General features: G+C 34.9%; 2 protein-coding genes across 2 annotated transcripts; one reads left to right on the forward strand and one right to left on the reverse strand.

Moving 5' to 3' along the window:
* The first annotated feature begins 487 nt into the window (after positions 1 to 487).
* LOC141718633 (mavicyanin-like) lies at positions 488 to 961 on the forward strand. Its single transcript, XM_074521011.1, has 2 exons — positions 488 to 683; positions 762 to 961. The coding sequence occupies exons 1-2, from the start codon at positions 488 to 490 to the stop codon at positions 959 to 961; spliced, it is 396 nt and encodes a 131-aa protein (XP_074377112.1).
* A 4,317-nt stretch (positions 962 to 5,278) lies between these two features.
* On the reverse strand, positions 5,279 to 15,904 carry LOC141718062 (DNA repair protein UVH3). The gene is made up of 16 exons (XM_074520414.1): positions 15,714 to 15,904; positions 15,378 to 15,628; positions 15,109 to 15,275; positions 14,875 to 15,033; positions 14,665 to 14,794; positions 14,083 to 14,160; positions 13,933 to 13,986; positions 13,621 to 13,805; positions 11,702 to 13,430; positions 10,418 to 10,612; positions 10,128 to 10,213; positions 9,619 to 9,880; positions 9,398 to 9,534; positions 7,697 to 7,781; positions 6,927 to 7,478; positions 5,279 to 6,706 (listed from the first exon to the last, which is right to left on the reverse strand). The coding sequence occupies exons 1-16, from the start codon at positions 15,799 to 15,801 to the stop codon at positions 5,651 to 5,653; spliced, it is 5,214 nt and encodes a 1,737-aa protein (XP_074376515.1). The 5' UTR covers positions 15,802 to 15,904; the 3' UTR covers positions 5,279 to 5,650.
* Positions 15,905 to 18,124: the final 2,220 nt, after the last annotated feature.

Genomic DNA, 18,124 nt, shown 5'->3' on the forward strand with positions numbered 1-18,124 from the left:
TATTTATCTTTTTGAATAAAAGTTTAAACATAAAACTTTTATGTAGAAAAAAAATTAAAAAAATATCATGGAGTTATACTTTAAATTAGCATTGAAAAATGTGCCAAAAAGTGATGTAGATAATTTAATGGGACAGAGAAAGTAATAAATTATGATAAAAAAAAAGAGAAAAAAATGTTAAATAATATTTATTTGTTTTTTTATATTTTACCCATGAACACAAAATAAAAAGTTATATGTAGTCCGCAAGGATTGGCTGAGTTGATTAAAAAGACTATGTTTTTGGTAACAGGTTTGAATGCACGATAGCAGAATCAATGCATTGTTTAAAGTCAAATATATGAAACTAACTTGTTTAAAAGTCAAATGAACATTTATGAGGGGAGAGAGTAACAACAACAAAGGACAGACACCTCGTATTCATCATAAATATACCGAGAAAGTAAAAGTTAGGCTAACAAGAAAAAAAGAGGAGGAACATAGAAAAATGGAACTTGAAAGATTAAAGATGGCAGTGTTGTTAACAGTGATTATAGGGGGAATTCTGCATATACAAATTTCAGATGCACAGAAACAGAATAGGCATATAGTTGGTGACTCCGTTGACTGGACCATTCCACCGGATGATAATACCTACATCACTTGGGCTGCATCCCAAAAATTCGCGATTGGAGATACACTGGGTAACTTGAATATTTACATTAATATATCAATGATCCGTTACGTCTAAAAAGATGATTAATTCATTTTTGTTTTTGCAGTATTTAATTTTGAGTCGGAACTACACACAGTGGCAGAAGTGACAGAGGCGGCATATAACGAATGCAACTCACAAAATCCGATATCTGAATGGACCAAGGGTCCAGCCAGTGTTCCGCTCAAATCCTCGGGCAAACATTATTATCTATGTAGCGTACCAGGTCATTGTATGGCTGCCCAGAAATTGGCCATCAACGTCTAGTTCATCTTTTGTATTATTAAAAATAGTTTGTCATCCTCTAAAGTTTTTATGAATATTGAATAACAATTAAACCTTTGATATTTGGGAATATTTTGAATTTTGAGTCTTATCTTACCAATCTGTGCAAGTGCAAATAGCCGACTGCGTTTCACTTAATTACGCTCTTTCTAATGTGTGTTCAATTAAATTAACAAAATTTTCTAGAACAGTAAGTAGTCTCATCTTAATAAATTTAGGATCTCAATTAGTCAAATACGAAGAACTAGAAGATTTCACCTCTGTAATAGGGTGTTTTTTTATTTAATTTTTAAATATATAATTAAAATACTTAGCCATAAATTCATCCCTAAATATATATATATATAATGGGTCTTACTCCATTGAGAATTTTTTTTTGTGAGATATGAGATCTAATCTCAACCATAAAAATTTAAATCTATTTTTAATCTAGACCATTCATTTTAAATCTCATCATTTTCTCCAACCATCATCTCTTTCATCTTCTTCCTTCTACTTACCACCCACCATCACCTCCAACAACCAGAAACCACCATTTCTGGCCACCACCACCACCGACGACTACCACCACCTCCAGCGACCACCAGAAAATCACCACCGGCAATCATAAAATCATCACCATCAAATCAAAAATCACCACCGAAAAATTAGAAATCACCGTCGAAAAATAAAAAAATCACCGCAACCGACAACCGACAACCGATAAACAAAAAAATCACCTCCGGAATAAACAAATCACCACAATGGACCACTGCCTATACCCACCAGATCCACCAGCTCAATTTATCAACTCCGATCACCACCATTATAACAAAAATCACCATATTTAACTATAAACACCACAATCAAATCCACCATGTTATCATCACCACCAAAAACCATAAATCACTACCAGAAAATCATAAATCACCATATCAATCCACTATTTATATCCACCCGATCGGGCCACTAACTCTGTTTATCAACTCTGAGCGATGTCATCATATCAAAATTCATTAGATTTAAGTATGAATTACTAAATTAAAAACATAACCACCACAATAAAATCAACACAACTACATTCAGTTATCAATTCCGATAATAATACATTTTTGGTTACGAAGTCCTGCCATTACAAATCACCACCGTCTTAAGAAAATCACCGGATCTAAATATAAATAAATAAATACTATATAATGAAAATCACCTCCGACAATATAAAGACACCATCATTACACACAACCGTCACAATTTGGATAATAATGTTACTCCATTGATTGATTATGCGGCGAAGGTTGAAACCATGACAAAAATGACCAGTCGGAACGACGTTGAAAATTTGAACAAATAGCGAGCAAATCTGAGGTCATGTTTCTGTTGTCGATGAGATGGAGGTTGAAAGAGAAGAGGATATAGAGAGAAATAAAAGTAGGGAGGCAATCAAAACGGAGAGAGAGAGTGGTTGTTGATGGCGGGACTGAGCAGAGCTTAGCAACACATCGGCGGCGGGTAGGTGGTGAAGGGATGCAGGGACAGTGGGTGGGGGTGACTTGAAGAAAATAAAATTACTAAGATATTGTGTGGACAAGATTAATCGAAATTTAAAAATTATGTGGTTGAGATTAGACTCATATCTCATTTTAATTGGGATTCTCATTTGAGCAACTCCCTATATATAATTAGTGAGAAATTCATCTTAAACTTTCAAGAGGGTTTTCTAATACTAGTATGTTTCAATAAATTTATCCTAGTGTTGCAATCCGTAGGAGCAAAAGTAGAACATCAGCAAAAATGGCAAACCCGTGCTCAAAAAGTGAATTTATCTTTCAAAAACACGTCTTTTTACCAGGGAAAAAATAATATATCTGATTGTGCAAATCTGACACCATGTATACACCTTCAATTTGTAAAAGTCAAATCTACCCACCCTCGCTTCTTCCATGCGTCAGACGGTCTTAGAACATTTCCAATTAAAATATTTGGTTAAAATAATATAAAATAATAAGGTGAGTTGGAACAAAAAAAGTATTATTTCTCAATCTCTTCATCTGCATAAATTTACAAGATAATATATATAGTACACGAGATTATAGATATACATGGTCTAACTAACAGTGATTGATATACACGGGCTAACTAACAGCTGAGTATAAGGATTACAATTGAGAATAGAAAAGGACCATCTGTTGAACTATATAGATAAATGTCTATCTGATTTACATAAGAGTGGACTTGGTTCAATACCCTCCCTCAAGCTTAGCATAGAGAGCAGATGGTCAGCTTGTCTCGTAACGAGGAAAAGCGGGGTGATCCAAAACCTTTCGTGAAGATGTCAGCTATTTGATCTTTGAAAGAGATGAATCGAACTTGAAGTCGCTTTTGAGCCACACGTTCTCTAACAAAATGATAATCAATTTGTATATGTTTGGTGTGAGCGTGAAAGAGTGGTATGGCCGTAAGATAAGTGATTCCTAGGTTATCATACCATAAGGTGGGAGGTGAGATAGAGATGTCAAGCTCACCACAAAATAATTCTATCCATATAATTTCTGAAGTAGTAGTGGCTAGGTTGCCATACTCGGCTTCGGTATTAGACCTGGACACACTTTTTTTATTTTATGGCGCCCCAGGAGATTAAATTACCCCCAAGAAATATACAGTAGCCACTGGTTGACCGCCTATCATCATCAGGATAGCCAGCCCAATCGGCATCAAAAAATGCTTAAATATTGAGATTTGTGGGGCGGCGTAGTAACATGCCATAGTTTACAGTATGTTTGAGGTAACGTAAGATTCGTTTAACTGCTACAGAGATGTATGGCCGAGTAAAAGTAAGGTACTGGAGAGCACCAACCACGCTTCTATATTTGGTAGGATCATCAAACTTAGAACTACCGAACAAGGAAAGCTGAGTGTTGGCAGCAAGAGGAGTGTTTACAGGATTTGCATCCTCCAAATTTGTGCGAGCAAGAATGTCTTGAATGTATTTTTGTTGAGACAAAAATAAGCCGTGCTTATGCGGAATGACTTCAATACCCAAGAAATATTTTAAATTGTCCAGATCCTTGATTGCAAACTTATTACCCAACTTCAAAATTAAGTCATTGACACCTTGAGGGCTAGAGCCTATTACAAGTATATCGTCAACATACACCAGGACAAATATATTTCAGGTTGAGTCCAGCTAGATAAAAAGAGAAGAATTTGTTTTAGATATAATAAAACCCAGAGTAATAAGATATGCACCAAGACAGGAATACCATTCACGTGGGGACTGTTTCAGGCCGTATAGTCTTGTGAAGCTTGCATACATAGGAATGGTAGTTTGGATCAGTGAAGCCAGACAGTTGCTTCATGTACACCTCCGCATTCAGCACCCCATGCAATAAAGCATTTTGAACATCTAACACGCCATGCAAGAAAGCATTTTGAACATCTAATTGACGGACACCTTGAGTAACCACCTCATCTAAAATGTTAAGATTTTAGGCCATGTTTGTTTAATGGTATTAAGTAGGGGATAGAATTATAGTCCTTTAAATTTTTCAATCTCATGTTTGTTTTGTGAAAAATTAGTGAAGGGTTATCCAAGGATTATAATCCTTTAAATTATCCTATCCCATGTTTGTTTTGTTGGAGTAGAGGATAGGATTATAATCCCATCTAATGCTTGGTGGGAGGAGGTATTGTTTTATCCCCTCCTACAAGTCATTTTTAAAAGATTATAATCCCCTCATTGTTATCCCATATGAAACAAACATAGGATTGAAAATATTTCAATCTCAAGTACTATCCCACAAAACAAACATATGATAAAGTTTTAAAGGATTATATTTCAATCCTACACTTAATTCTTTCCAACAAACTTAGGATAGGATTATTTAATCCATAGGACTAATTTTGATGGGATTAGTTATCCCCGGATTATTATCTCAGGATTATAATCCCATGAAACAAACATGGCCTTAGAGTAAGACCCAATAGGATCATATATTTAGCACTCGCCCTCACTCAAAACTCAAAGCTCATTTATGGGTTAAAGAGTGAAATACCAATGCCCATCTTTCGGGCATTAATTATATTTAGTGTTCACAATAAATTGTGAAAATGTTGGGGTAGCTGAAAATCGAACTTTAGTCCTTCCGTCAGCCTAAACTCTGATACCAAGTTAGAACAAATAAAGTAGGTGTTTCTCAATCTCTTCATTTGCATAAACTTACAAGGGAATATATAATACACGAGATTATGGATATACATGGTCTAACTACAGTTATATACACGGGCTAACTAATAGCTGAGCATCAAGAATACAAATGAGAATAGATAACGAATATTTGTTGAACTACATAAATAAATGTCTATCTGATATACACAAGAGGGGACTTGGTCCGATGTGCTTGGCTATAATACTAAATTTGTGTTTACAAATCTGTTACAGTTCTGAAGAGATTCGACAAATTTAGCCAACATAACCTGATTAGTTATAATGTTAACTAAAGATTTTGCATGATTGGAGCTCCAAAAATTATACAAATTATGTAAAAATTATGTATAATTTGTACCACAGAATATTTTTCCTATGGACTTACTAAGGATGGTCTAAGTACCAACTTTGACGCATAAATTAGAAACAAATAATGTAACTGTTGCATCAAAGTACAAGATAATTAGACGTTAACAATGTTGACTCTGTTAACTCTTTCGCTTCCTTCTCAAGTTGGGCATAGCACTTAAAAATTGTCCGGATCTGGCTCCAGCATTGTCTCCTGCCACAATGTTATTAGATAGAGCTTGGTTCACATGCTGCTTATTGTCGGTGTTTGTGACATCAGAATTTCCTAAATTTAGCATATCATAAGGTTTATCCCTATGCCCTCCAGCTTGAATCTCGTCCACTGATCTCAAGTTTGAAACTGATTGAGAAGCATCATACCTAATATCACCATCAGTGTCTTCTATTAATACAGAAAAATTAGAAGGGTTGTCATTATTGTGAAGAAAAAGACTTGGACTGTCAGCACTTTTTCCCGTATCATTGTCGTGAACAATATTCCTTTTCAGATTGTTGTCATTGCATACATCCTCCTCGAAGCAAAATCCACCCCCTTTTTTAAGGTAATCTTTATCTGCATTAGAATGCGTTGGACTGTAGGCACTTTTTTCTGTGTCCTTGCCTACGTCCTCCTCAAAGCAAAATCCACCCCCTGTTATAAGGTAATCGTCATCAGCATTTGAATGTGAATGCGTTGGACTGTGGGAAGTTTTTCCTGTGTCCTTGTCAGCATCATCCTCCTCCATGCAAAATCCACCCCCTGTTAAAAGGTAATCTTCATCTGCATTAGAATGCGTTGGACTGTAAGCACTTTTTCCTGTTTCATTACCTACATCATCCTCCTTAAAGGAAAATCCACCGCCTTTTTTAAGGTAATCTTCATCTGCATTAGAATGTGTACAACCATTTTGATCCAATTTAACGTGATCTTTACAAATATTTACTTCAGCCTCATTCTGGCACAATCCACTTCCCGACTGAATGAAGTCAGAAGAGGTTTCCACAAGCATATGATCTGATTCATGATGCTTCAATTCGTTGTCACTGGCATGATAAGAAGTACCCATCACCCTTTTCGCAAGAAGCTCTTTCCCTCCTACATCAACAGAACTTCTGATATCTGGGCTGGCGTCGACCAATTCGTCATCGTCTAAATCATTCATAGCATACATCACAGCCTTCCGAGGACGTGTAGACTGTAAGAAACACATAACATAATTTATCAGTAACAAACAGCAAGGCTTTCATAAAGCAGGAATAAAACTAAATTCTTTTCATTTTTATTTGTCAGTCTGCAGGGCTCATACAAGATCAAGATGGGAAGGAAGTAGTAATTTTTGCTATACAACTGTACTAGACGAAATAAGAATTCCATTAATCTGTCAAATAAAGTTTCTGCTGTTGAAGAAAATTTACCCGGCGAACTTGACGTGACCTATCATTTTTGACATATGGTTCATCTAGCAGAGGATCTCTATCACTTTCATCACTGGAACTGACTTCAGCACATTTCAGAGTAGAGCTCACTTTCCTCCCTCGCTTTCCTGATAAATCTCTGCCCCGACCTCTGCCACGACCTGTGTTTCTCCCTCTGCCCCTTGACTTTGATCCTCCATTGGTGTTCTGCCTCCCAACTTCCTGCATCACTGATTCCGAGTTTCGCCCTTCATATGTACAGGGCTCTTTACGTATCCTCTTTTTCTTGGAGTCAGCAGTTGCTACTTCATTACATTTACTTTCATGCCCAGCATTTAGACCATTTGGAATGCTAACATCTTCTCCTGACCCAGCCTGGCCTGAGCTTGCTTTTCTTTTCTTTCTGCCTTTAGAATTTCCTTGCATGGTATCATCCATTAACCCTGAGGACTCGTCCCCCATTGTTAATTTGACAGCCTCTTTAATCCTTTTACTACGAATTTTCGCAAATCTCTCGTTGAAAGAGTAAAAAGCTTCCATTCTAAGTTGCGTCTTTTGTTGGTCATATCAGACAACAAAGAAAACAAGGCATCAGCTCCTCTTCAATCATTCATGTCACATTTGATTGGAATTTATTTATATATTTTAAATGATGCCCAGCGTCATATAAAGTGGTTACCATTTTCTTTATCAGAAGAGTACATATTATTTGTTCTGATGCACTTGATGAATAGAGGAGAACTGAATATATGCGTGTATTGAATTTTTACCTCGTGTTTATTGTACTCCTTCAAGACAGGTAAAAGCAAGTCATCAGCCTTCTGAGTAGGCCATCCAAACTTTTCCGAGCAAAGTCTGTTAACAAATAAAGCTCATTAAGATCGCCGACACTGTACAAATTCTTTGCGGATAAGCTCACTTTAGTCAATCAGGTTAAATCGAGTGTGCACAATTTTTTCCCCTTTGCACATCACCAAGTACAACCATGGTCATATATGCGCAATTTGTATTTATTAACTTCACTTCATTACACTTTTAGTTATACACATTTCAAACACGTCAAACACTAATGCTAATATTGTAGCGAGATACTTATATATATATATATAGGCAAATGATTAAATAAAAACTAAACTCAGAATAGATTCTAGAAACTAATCTAAGCCATTAGATCAATCTAATCTAATAACCCCCAAAAAGCACCACACCCAACTAATCTGCACCCTCTCACACACAATCCTAACTTTTTTCCTCTGTTTTTAATTTAATTTTTCCCGTCAAACGGTAAGTTTTTTTTAAATCTGACTTCACTGTATTTTTCTGCACTCTCAACGATCGATTTGCATACCATATTTGTTATATTTCGAAGTAATTTAAAAAAAAAATTGGTTTCTACTTTCTATTGTAAAATTGATTTATATTAGAGGAGCCCCCTACATATATATATAATACACACACACACAAGGTCAGGATTAAATTGGAACTAGAGTTTAGAAACATAGTAACAGTTGAAGGTAGTTTATCTCCACTTGTATTATAGAACAACATATTTGTGTTCTTTAAAAAAACATATTCGTGTAGAAAGACATTGTGCCAACATATATGCTGCACACAAATATTCCCCATCTTGTTTCGATTTAGTAAATTTTAGGAAATCTTTTGTTTTTAAAATTTATTTTCTTTTAAAATTTCTTCCATGTTTGGTTCTTTGTTCTTGCTTTAACTTCCTTACCTTCATTTTAATCTTCCCTTTCTCTTCAAGATCTTTGATACAGATTCTTTTCCGAGTAGGTATTTTAAGTTTTGGCATATTTAACACCATTTATATGGTGCTTGTAAGGACCAATTATGATGCGGAGCATAAAACAATTAATTTAGTTGTAAATTACTTTCTATTATTATATAGATACAAACGTTTTCAATTAGTAATTATATATTATAGTTAGGAATATTATAGAATATAAATATATATATATATATGGTAGTAAATAATTAATAGGTCTGTATCTTTTTTTAATGAATAGAATTGATTGATTTTGAAATTGAGAATTGTCTCGCCGCCCTTGTTATCGGTTGCGATCCTAACAAAATTCTCTTCTGCGGTTGAGAAACCCTAAGGTTAGTGATGCTTCTTCGGTTGGATCACCTTAGGCGTGGATTTTCTGCGGTTAATCCACACAATTATCTATCTTTTTATAATTTTTAACCCTTGTCCTGCATCAAATTATTAGGTTAATGTGTTTTGACTTCTAAATTCTCAATCTACAGTTTAACGTCCAATACATGTTTACCTAAATTAATCTATCATAATTTTTTGTGGTACCTTGGTCACCCATGCCGTGTCAAGATTTTAACTCTAATCCCTAACGGGTCTAAGCTCAGTGATAAGACCTAAGAGACCTAAGCTGTTAGGTAATGCCCAACAAATCATAGTCCCCACTAGAGTCAAGAATGATCTCAAATTCACTCACTTGCGAAGAACAAAAAGATCTGGCTTCCCCCATGAAAAGGTCTCTGTCGACTTATCCACTTTTGGGGAGTCATATGCTGACATTACTGCTTGGCTCGGGAAATTAGAAGGAATGTGCCAGTTCTTGCTCACTTTCCTCTGAACAACAAAAAATAATCAGAAAAGCATATAGTGAATCTTCCAATAATAAGTAATGGTCAGATATTATAGATCTGAAATTACATGCTTATTCATGAAGTGTTGCTTTATCTTGAGTAAGTCATCAACTGGTCCGGGAACTGCACCTTCTGAACTGCAATTTAAGGAACTTTTACTACAATCCTCAGCTTTTGATGTTGTTTCATCCAAATTAGATCTTGCTGGCAAAACAACTTTTCCAAGTATAGATGGATCTGGAGATTCAATCCACTCCCTGAACTGACAAAGTCCATCTTCTTCAGGAAATGCATTTATGACTTCAATAGCATTAACAATGCCAATCCCACTGCAGCAAATATAAGAAGAAAAAAATTAAGTGTATCCAATCGCCTCTCGCTAAAAGAGTCAAGGAATTACTTAAGTCAACTGGAGAAAATCAATTCTAATATTGTTGTCAACAAACACCACAAGAACAGCTCCTACACGAATAAGCCCAAAAATAATACTCTCCAACAGAACCGTTTAATTGAAAAACCCAGGGGTAGCAGAATCCAGTAACTCACTGATACAGCTAACCGTAGAATTTGTCTCACCTTACACCTTCAGTATAATCACTCCCAAGAAGCAGTGCCATACGAATTAATTTTTCTCGAGTTAAGCCAAACTCTTTTTCAATGTCCTGATAAAACAATTATTTAAAGACAAATGATTGACTCGGATATATTCAAGGTGATTAAAAAAATTAAGGATATGCAAAAGTTAAAAATCACATATATAAGAGGAAAAATATAGTCACACCAGACTGTGAACTTGTAATGATGCACTACAAAGATGCATTACAGATTAAAAAATAACATGAAGTAACGTCATCCAAGACACAAACCTTCATAAGATATGTCTCCACATATTTACGATCATCAAAAATATTTTTGAAAACACTTCGTGCTCCAAACAAGAACACGTCAGAGTCATCAGTTACCACACCATCAACAAGATTCTCAAGTTCCATAAATGCACACTGAGCTTCAGCCTCCATTGGTGCTATGATATATGGTAAGCCAAACATCTGAAGTAGCTCCTATCATCACATCAAAAGTATATAATAAGATTTTCAAACGCACTGAACTTGATCTAAACAGAACAAAGATGGCAAGCAGCTACAAAAAAAAAAGGCTCCGATAGAATTTAAGTTGTCAATAAATTAACTGCAATGCCATACTGAATTTCTTGCTAAGTCGGTTCTTTAGGGAAACATGACCTAAAATCTCCGACAGTTGACTTGGGAAACTATCTTGTTGTCTCAGGTGAGAGGTTTAAGTGAAACTTGACAACTTGGGGACCTTTACAGGTTTCTGCATGACTGGGTCTAACAGGGTAACAGGTCATAAATAATCATTATTCTTCAAGGAATTCAGTAACTGAAAAAGTATTTAAAAACCGTCATTATCAAATGTACCTCTAATTATGCCAAGAGCATTTAAGGCAAAGACTAAGCCACTCAACCAAGTAAGGAATCAACTTTTGTTGGTTAATATTAACAAAATAAACTGTCTCCCACAATCTTGTAGAGTTAGAACAGTTTATGCCAATGATAGGAATTGCTAAACAATCAACATGATCACTCAATCTTATTATGTACTGTAATTAATCATCAGCCTATTGACAATTGTGCCAGGCATATAAATCCATATTATGTATTTCATACTCTGGTACACAAAACACGACAATACATGAAACTGAAGTACATGACCATTGTCATAATATAAGAACTTCCAGTAAGATGGCTACTGCTATAAGATTTTTTATCTCCTTGTCACTTCTTATTTTTGCTGTCCAAATAATTGGAACATAAAAGAAATGAAGATCTCATTTTACGTTAATGAGAAAAGAGATGCAAAGAAATAAATCCCTTATATGGCAAAGAAGCTACTACCTCCACACCAACAAGACAAGGAACAGACACATTTCAACTATAGGTTGTAGAATTTTTAGTCCAAGTATAATTACCGAGTGACCAAGATAAATAAGAGTTAGGCAAAAGAACTTATAAACCATGTTGGATTTCAATGAGGTTATTCACTATTTTACTCTCTGTTACCATATTCCTGTTTGGATATACATAAACATAGAAATACTTTTAGCAAAGATTTAAAGTTTAAGAGCACACCTGACATTCTGTATACATTTCACTGGTTGGAGCTTCTGCGTTACGTTCAAGCTTTCTCCGTTCATCTCCTAGTAATACCCGCTCTTTACCCAGTCTTTGCATTTCCTCTTTCAACTTATCCCTTTGTTTTCCAACCTGCTCCTTAAATGAAGCCATCATTACAGAGTGCTCTGTAAAATTGTCTACATCCTTCACCACATCATCATTGTCTCCATCAGCCATGCTTTGTTCGGTGCAACTGCTAATAGTCTCCCCATCACGAAATTTGGTAAACTCTCCAATACCGGTAAAATTTTCCATTGCAGGAGTTTTCAGATTATACTGTTTAACATCGCTGATACTTGAAAACAAATCAGGTGATACTGAATCAGATGAAATGCCAGGGGTACAATTGTTTCCAGAATGCACCTGACCAATTTGACTTGAAGAGCGCAAACTTTTTGTTTCATCCAAGTAAGCTCCTTTCTCCTCATTAGGTGTACCTGATTTCACACACTTACGTTCAGCATAATACATACCGCTCCCACTGCCATTTTGTCCTTTATTTGGCTGAATATTATGGGTGCTGCCACCAGCTCTGTCATCTAATGGAACCGCTTCATGTGAGTCAACATCTGTACATAATTTGGACTGGATAGATGGAGTGCCATTTGCATTTGGGATATCAAACTCTCCGACATCTGTATGTTTTATATCTTCAGACGAGACATTAACGTATTTCTCGCATCCCAATTCCTCGAGACTCCTCTTTATGGCTTCCTGAAAATTGATTTCTTCTTCCATATCACCTTTGGACACAACTTCCTTGTATATAGGTTGGAATGAGAAAGTATGTTCAGGGATGTCGGAAGATCCATCCTCCCATTCCACATCAGTTCCAGCATCAGCTTGCATGTCTGTTTCCTTGTGATCAGATAGGCATGAGGAAGCATGCTTTTGACCATCCAAAAGTCCTTCCTCCCATTCCAAATTGATTTCATGACATTCACGATTATCCATAGTAGACGGATATGCTCCTACTTCTAATTCATGATGTATATTATTTTTGTCTAAGATGACACCTTCTTCCCATTCACAGTCTGAATCGGAAATGGAGCACTGTTTTTCTAAGAGTTCTTCATCAGAACAAAAACCCAAATCTGAATCTCCTGCAACTAGGCGAGTAAATAAATCATCATCATCGTCTCTGTTCTCACCGTTGACATCAAACGTAACCTCTAAAGGAGTCCTGGTATTTATGAACTCTTCACTTCTATTTTGGGCGGCTATATCATCGTCACCCTGATCTAGACTTTCTAGGGGCTTCATCTTACAAGACAATTCTTCAGACACACCAGCAAAACATGTATCTAAGGCTGTGCTCGAACTCTCTACCTCTGTCTCTTTCATTAGATCCAAATTTCTTTGCAAGTCACGGGTCATTCGCAATCCCATAGCTCTCACCCTACTGACCCTAACACGACCTCTCTCATCCACATATGTCTCGATATCTTTGTGAATCGTGTTATTAGATTGATCTGATGTCTCGTTTTCTTTGTCAATCGTGTTACTAGATTGATCTGCTGTCTCGATATCTTTGTGAATCGTGTTACTAGATTGATCTGCTACTGATCCAGATGCACTGGACTTCTTTGCGGGAACAGAACCACCTGGAGTACTTGAAGAAGGAGCAACCGGCATATGTTGTTGCTCACTGCTGTTTTGGTCTAGTCCAGCTGATGCTAGGACGCTTAACAAAATTGTTCATGTAATTGTGTAACGTGAGTCCTTTGACTTAGAAAAATGGAGAATTTGAAGGGGAAAAAAAAAGAGAGCTTCTGATAAAAATGTGAATGTACAGCATTATAGCATTTAGTATGAATCCCAAAAGGCTCCTTTTAATGAGAAGTATGGTGATTAGATATTGGTAAGTTACTTACTCTTTATCACCAGTGAAGGAAGAAGAATAAATAAACTGTCGGTTAGCTTCAGAAGCTATCCGTGATGTCTGTACACCACCTATTCCTTTCCCAGCTGCAGATTTACGCACTTCATCAATATCTCGTCTGAAAGCAACAGTTTTAAGATAAGACTGTATTTGCAGCTCTGAGAATCTTTCCGGAGCCTGTAAGAAATTAATGAGAAGCAAGTCAATTGATGATCAATTATGCAGAGCTTCCTCAAATTACAAAACTGGTCATTATATAATATCTGCTTCAAGTTCTACTTCAGTTCAAAATCATTGAGGCTACCTTCTTCACTTTCTGGTACTTTTGCCTGTTTTCAGCCATTAGTCTCTCTCTCATCTGCAAAAGCATGAGCACATTAAATAGTTCTGCTTAGATGATATGCCAATAATTGAAATCCGTCATCCCAAGTAATATCACAGAAAAAGCAGTAACCTGAGCAAGAAGATCAAGTTGCATGGAAGGTGGTAAAGCAGCTAAAACAGCAGGATCCATCTTCCCATCCATTGTTGGCTACACAGGCAGAAAACTGTGAGATACCTACTTACTCTTATCTTACATTGTGACATACAACATAATCCAGAGATCAAAACAATTACGTTTGGATCATAATCTGATTTAAATAGTCCAGTATAATTACCTAAATCTAACATGGCTGGATCATATGTATATAAAATCCCCGGCTAAGTCACACATAATCACACATAGTCGTGACCCGTCACATATACTACTAAGTGCGTTAAGAATAATATTTCAACAAGGATACAATATAAATTTCCAAGAGTAAATAGCAATGTTTTCTTAAAAGAAAAGAAACCATATTGAATATTTAGCAACAAAAAAAGGGAAAAGAACAGCAACTGCACATATCCATATTGCAGAGATACAAATACTTGATGGATTTCAAACAGATATCTTACACCACTGCATTGTGCTTCTTGCATGCAACTTGAAACACATTTTCAGAAGCAAGAAATAGTCCTAAGATGACTTATACAAACACATGAAACAACTTACAAGAATCATTTCCTCATCTGCATCGTCATCCTCTTCTTCGTGAGGTACAGCAGCAGCAGCAGCAGCAGCAGATGTCGAAGCATGGTGTATTTGACTCCCACCTTCCTCCGCCGCGAGAGAGGCAGCCAACCTTTATGACCAAAAGGACCAACTTTTCAAAAAATTTACATAGCAAGAAATATAACAGTTCAGACCAATTAAAGGGCTTACATTTCGTCAATTGCTTCTTGATTATAGCTTCCAGAAACCGGTTCCTTCCCTTCTGAAGCTATATCTGCGATTTTCCTTTTACCCTTTGCATCAGCAGCAGGTGTTGAAGCATGGTTCATTTGCCTCCTATCTTCCTCCGCAGCAGGGGAGGCAGCCAACCTTCATGAACAAAAATTTTAATCTCTTTACATTCTAAGAAAAACAAATCATATCCGACCTTAGAAAAGGTCTTACATTTCGTCAATTGCTTCTTGATTACTGCTTTTAGAAACAGGCTCCTTTTCTTGCGAGGCTGTTTGAGCTTTATTTTTAAATTTTCTTTTACCCTTTCCCTTTGCATTATTCTGTTGTCTCTGCTCCTCGAGATTTTCTGCCAGTTTTTGCAACCTATGTGTCTTCATCTATTAAGACGAAACAAAAACCCAATAAAAGCCGAGTTAAGTAGCATAAACAATTAAACAAGCAATGTCTGACAATGAGCCAAGTGAAGAAGAAAAACTGACATGATTAAGAAGCAATTTCTCAGCAGTTTTACGAATATTAGTCTGAGCATTATCGCGTAGTCTACGACGAGCAGCAACAGTTCTCCGCTTAAGCGCAGGGGCAGCGCCATCAAAAACGAAAACAGGCTTAACACGAAGAAACAAAAGCTTACAAATTCGCCGAAAAAAGCCTAAAATGTGAGCGTTTTTAACCATCTCTCCTTTTTCATCTCGCATCGCTTTCATAAATTGTATCATCCATATACTCGCATCTATTAAAACATAAACACAATTATTAATAATAAATAGATAATTTACAGGAAGAATTGTTATAATTAGGGTTAGGGATTGAAGTACCGATAGCGAGCTTTTTTCCGGCGAGAGTTTCGACGTTGACGCGACGGCCGACGGGGGATAATAGTTCCCAGAGATTGCGAACACCCATTGATCTGATGTGATGTGATGAGTTGGCTTTGGTTGATTTGGTTCCGCCAAGTTGTGTAATAATCTCTTGTTAGGTGGAGGGAAGTCGGTTGGTCAGGTGTCAAAGGGACTGTAACGACGCCGTATACTTTCTCGCAATAAACCCATTGATTTTCTTTAATTATTGTTATTTTATTCTTAATGTATTAATCCATATTTTTAAATGTTTTATAATTGTTATTTAAGAGTTTTAAAAATATATATATATATTATTTTTTGCATGTTATTGAAAAGTTATTAAGGGCAAATGAAGTAGCAAATTTGTTATTTAAATGAAAAGGTAATGTATCTTCATTCAAAAAGTTAATTGATTAGTTATTAATAAATATAATATTTTATATGAAGTTTGCCCTTGATATTTTTGGAAAAGGAGTTGTTAATTGAAAAAAAAAATAACGTATTTAAGTTAAAGATAGTAGTTCATTTATATACTAATTATGATGACAATAGGATTTACTTTTATTGATAAATATAACATTTTATTTTATTAGATATAATTGCATCTTCATATTTTTGAAAATAGAGTTATTTTAGTTAAAAAGAAATTAAAAGATAATGTTTTCGTTGAATAAGATCATTGATTTACATATTAATTAGTTAAAATATATTTAAAATATTTTGGTTCTAAAATTAATTAAATGAGGGCAAATAAGTAAAAATAACTTCAAAATTAAGTAAGGGTAAGTAAGAATATCTCCAAAAACTCTTCTTAATACATTCCTTATAAATATAATAAATATTTACGTTTAGGATATTAGAGCAAGTCCAACAATGTCTTAGTTGAAGCCTTAAATATAATATAAAATATTATGTACTAGTAACTTAGGATATATTTATCTTCATATAACTCCAACAATGTGTCTTATTCTCATTATATATTTAATATTTTATTCTTAAAATTTTACTTTCATTATTAAAGTAAAATATATAGTAGAGAGAGAAAGAGAGAGTGTACAATATTATATAATAAAATATAAAATAGGGCAATGAAAGAAGTGACTTAAAAATAAGGTACAAAGAGGTTGTGCTAATGATATAAGACATCAGTAGCACATTTTAATTTAGGACATCACGTGTTGGACTTGCTCTTATAAAGGTTGATAAATCCCCCAACAGATTTTATACATGCTCCTTATTATTATTGTAATATTAAAATTTGGAAAGAGAGAAAGAGAGGAAAGAGAAGATTAAAAATGGAGAAAATGAATATTTTAATGATAAAAATGAAATAAAATATGAGATATGGTTCCTTAGAGCATCTTCAATGCATTACACTATTTTGGTGTGAAATTTATACCAAAATGGTCTAAAAATTACATTATTTTTATATTCATCTCCAACCCACGTACACTAAATCTTAGACCATTTTGGTACTATATAGATTATTTTATGATTAGAGAACAAAATAAAGTATAAAAGTAATAAAGTTAGTAGGATACAGAAGAAAAGATTTTATTTCAGGTAAGGAGAACAAGGGTAATGTTGGCATTAACAAAAATTCTAAAAATTTGGTGTAATTTTTGGTACAACACCAAAATGATGGAAGATTTAGAGTTTGGGTTGGAGAAAAATTTTACGCTAAAATGGTGCTAAAGTGCAAATTTGAAGTTGGGTTGGAGATGGGTCTTAGAGTATCTCTGACCCATTACACTATTTTGGTGTTGTAAAAACTACATTTTTTTTAAATTTAATCTAACTCATTAACACTAAATTTTACAACATTTTTGTACTATATAAGTTATTTTATTACTAAAGTATAAAAGTAAAATTAAAAGTAATAAAATGGTTGGATACAAATGGAACAAATTTGTTTTTAGTAAATGATTAGAAGGGCAACGCGAGAATATATAAAAATTCTAAAATTTTAGTGTGACACCAAATTTGGTGTAACTTTTGGTGTGACACCAAAATGGTATAATTTTTAGAGTTGAATTAGAAATGAGTTTTACACAAAAATGGTGTAAAAGTATAATTTTAGGATTGGTTTTGACATGGTCTTAAAAATGAGGGAGAAGGGGAGCATGTCATATTTTTAAGGAATGAATAGCTAGTCTCTTTGAAGTAAGAGCAACTTCAACAGCTTAACTACTGGGAGTCTTAAACTACAATATAAGGAATAAGAGGAAAAAAACTACTCCAACAGCACTAAAATCTTGTTCCAATTCCTTATCTTTAGCTAATTTTTTTCATCTTGTAACTTTTATTTTATTATATATATTTCAATGAAGCACTTTCTCTTTCTTCACTTTTTGTAATAATGATACTTTTTTAATGATAAATTATTA

This window comes from Apium graveolens, chromosome 4 (genome assembly GCF_009905375.1).
Source record: "Apium graveolens cultivar Ventura chromosome 4, ASM990537v1, whole genome shotgun sequence".
Lineage (NCBI taxonomy): Eukaryota > Viridiplantae > Streptophyta > Magnoliopsida > Apiales > Apiaceae > Apium > Apium graveolens.

What these genes read in the sequence shown, in the direction of transcription:
- LOC141718633 (XM_074521011.1), top strand. Translation starts at nt 488, where the DNA reads ATGGAACTTGAAAGATTAAAGATGGCAGTGTTGTTAACAGTGATTATA. An exon ending in CGCGATTGGAGATACACTGG is followed by an intron (nt 684 to 761) that starts GTAACTTGAATA and finishes TTGTTTTTGCAG; the next exon opens with TATTTAATTTTGAGTCGGAA.
- LOC141718062 (XM_074520414.1), bottom strand. Translation starts at nt 15,801, where the DNA reads ATGGGTGTTCGCAATCTCTGGGAACTATTATCCCCCGTCGGCCGTCGC. An exon ending in CAGATGAGGAAATGATTCTT is followed by an intron (nt 14,161 to 14,664) that starts GTAAGTTGTTTC and finishes CTGCCTGTGTAG; the next exon opens with CCAACAATGGATGGGAAGAT. An exon ending in GATCTTTTTGTTCTTCGCAA is followed by an intron (nt 7,782 to 9,397) that starts GTGAGTGAATTT and finishes ATTTGTTAACAG; the next exon opens with ACTTTGCTCGGAAAAGTTTG.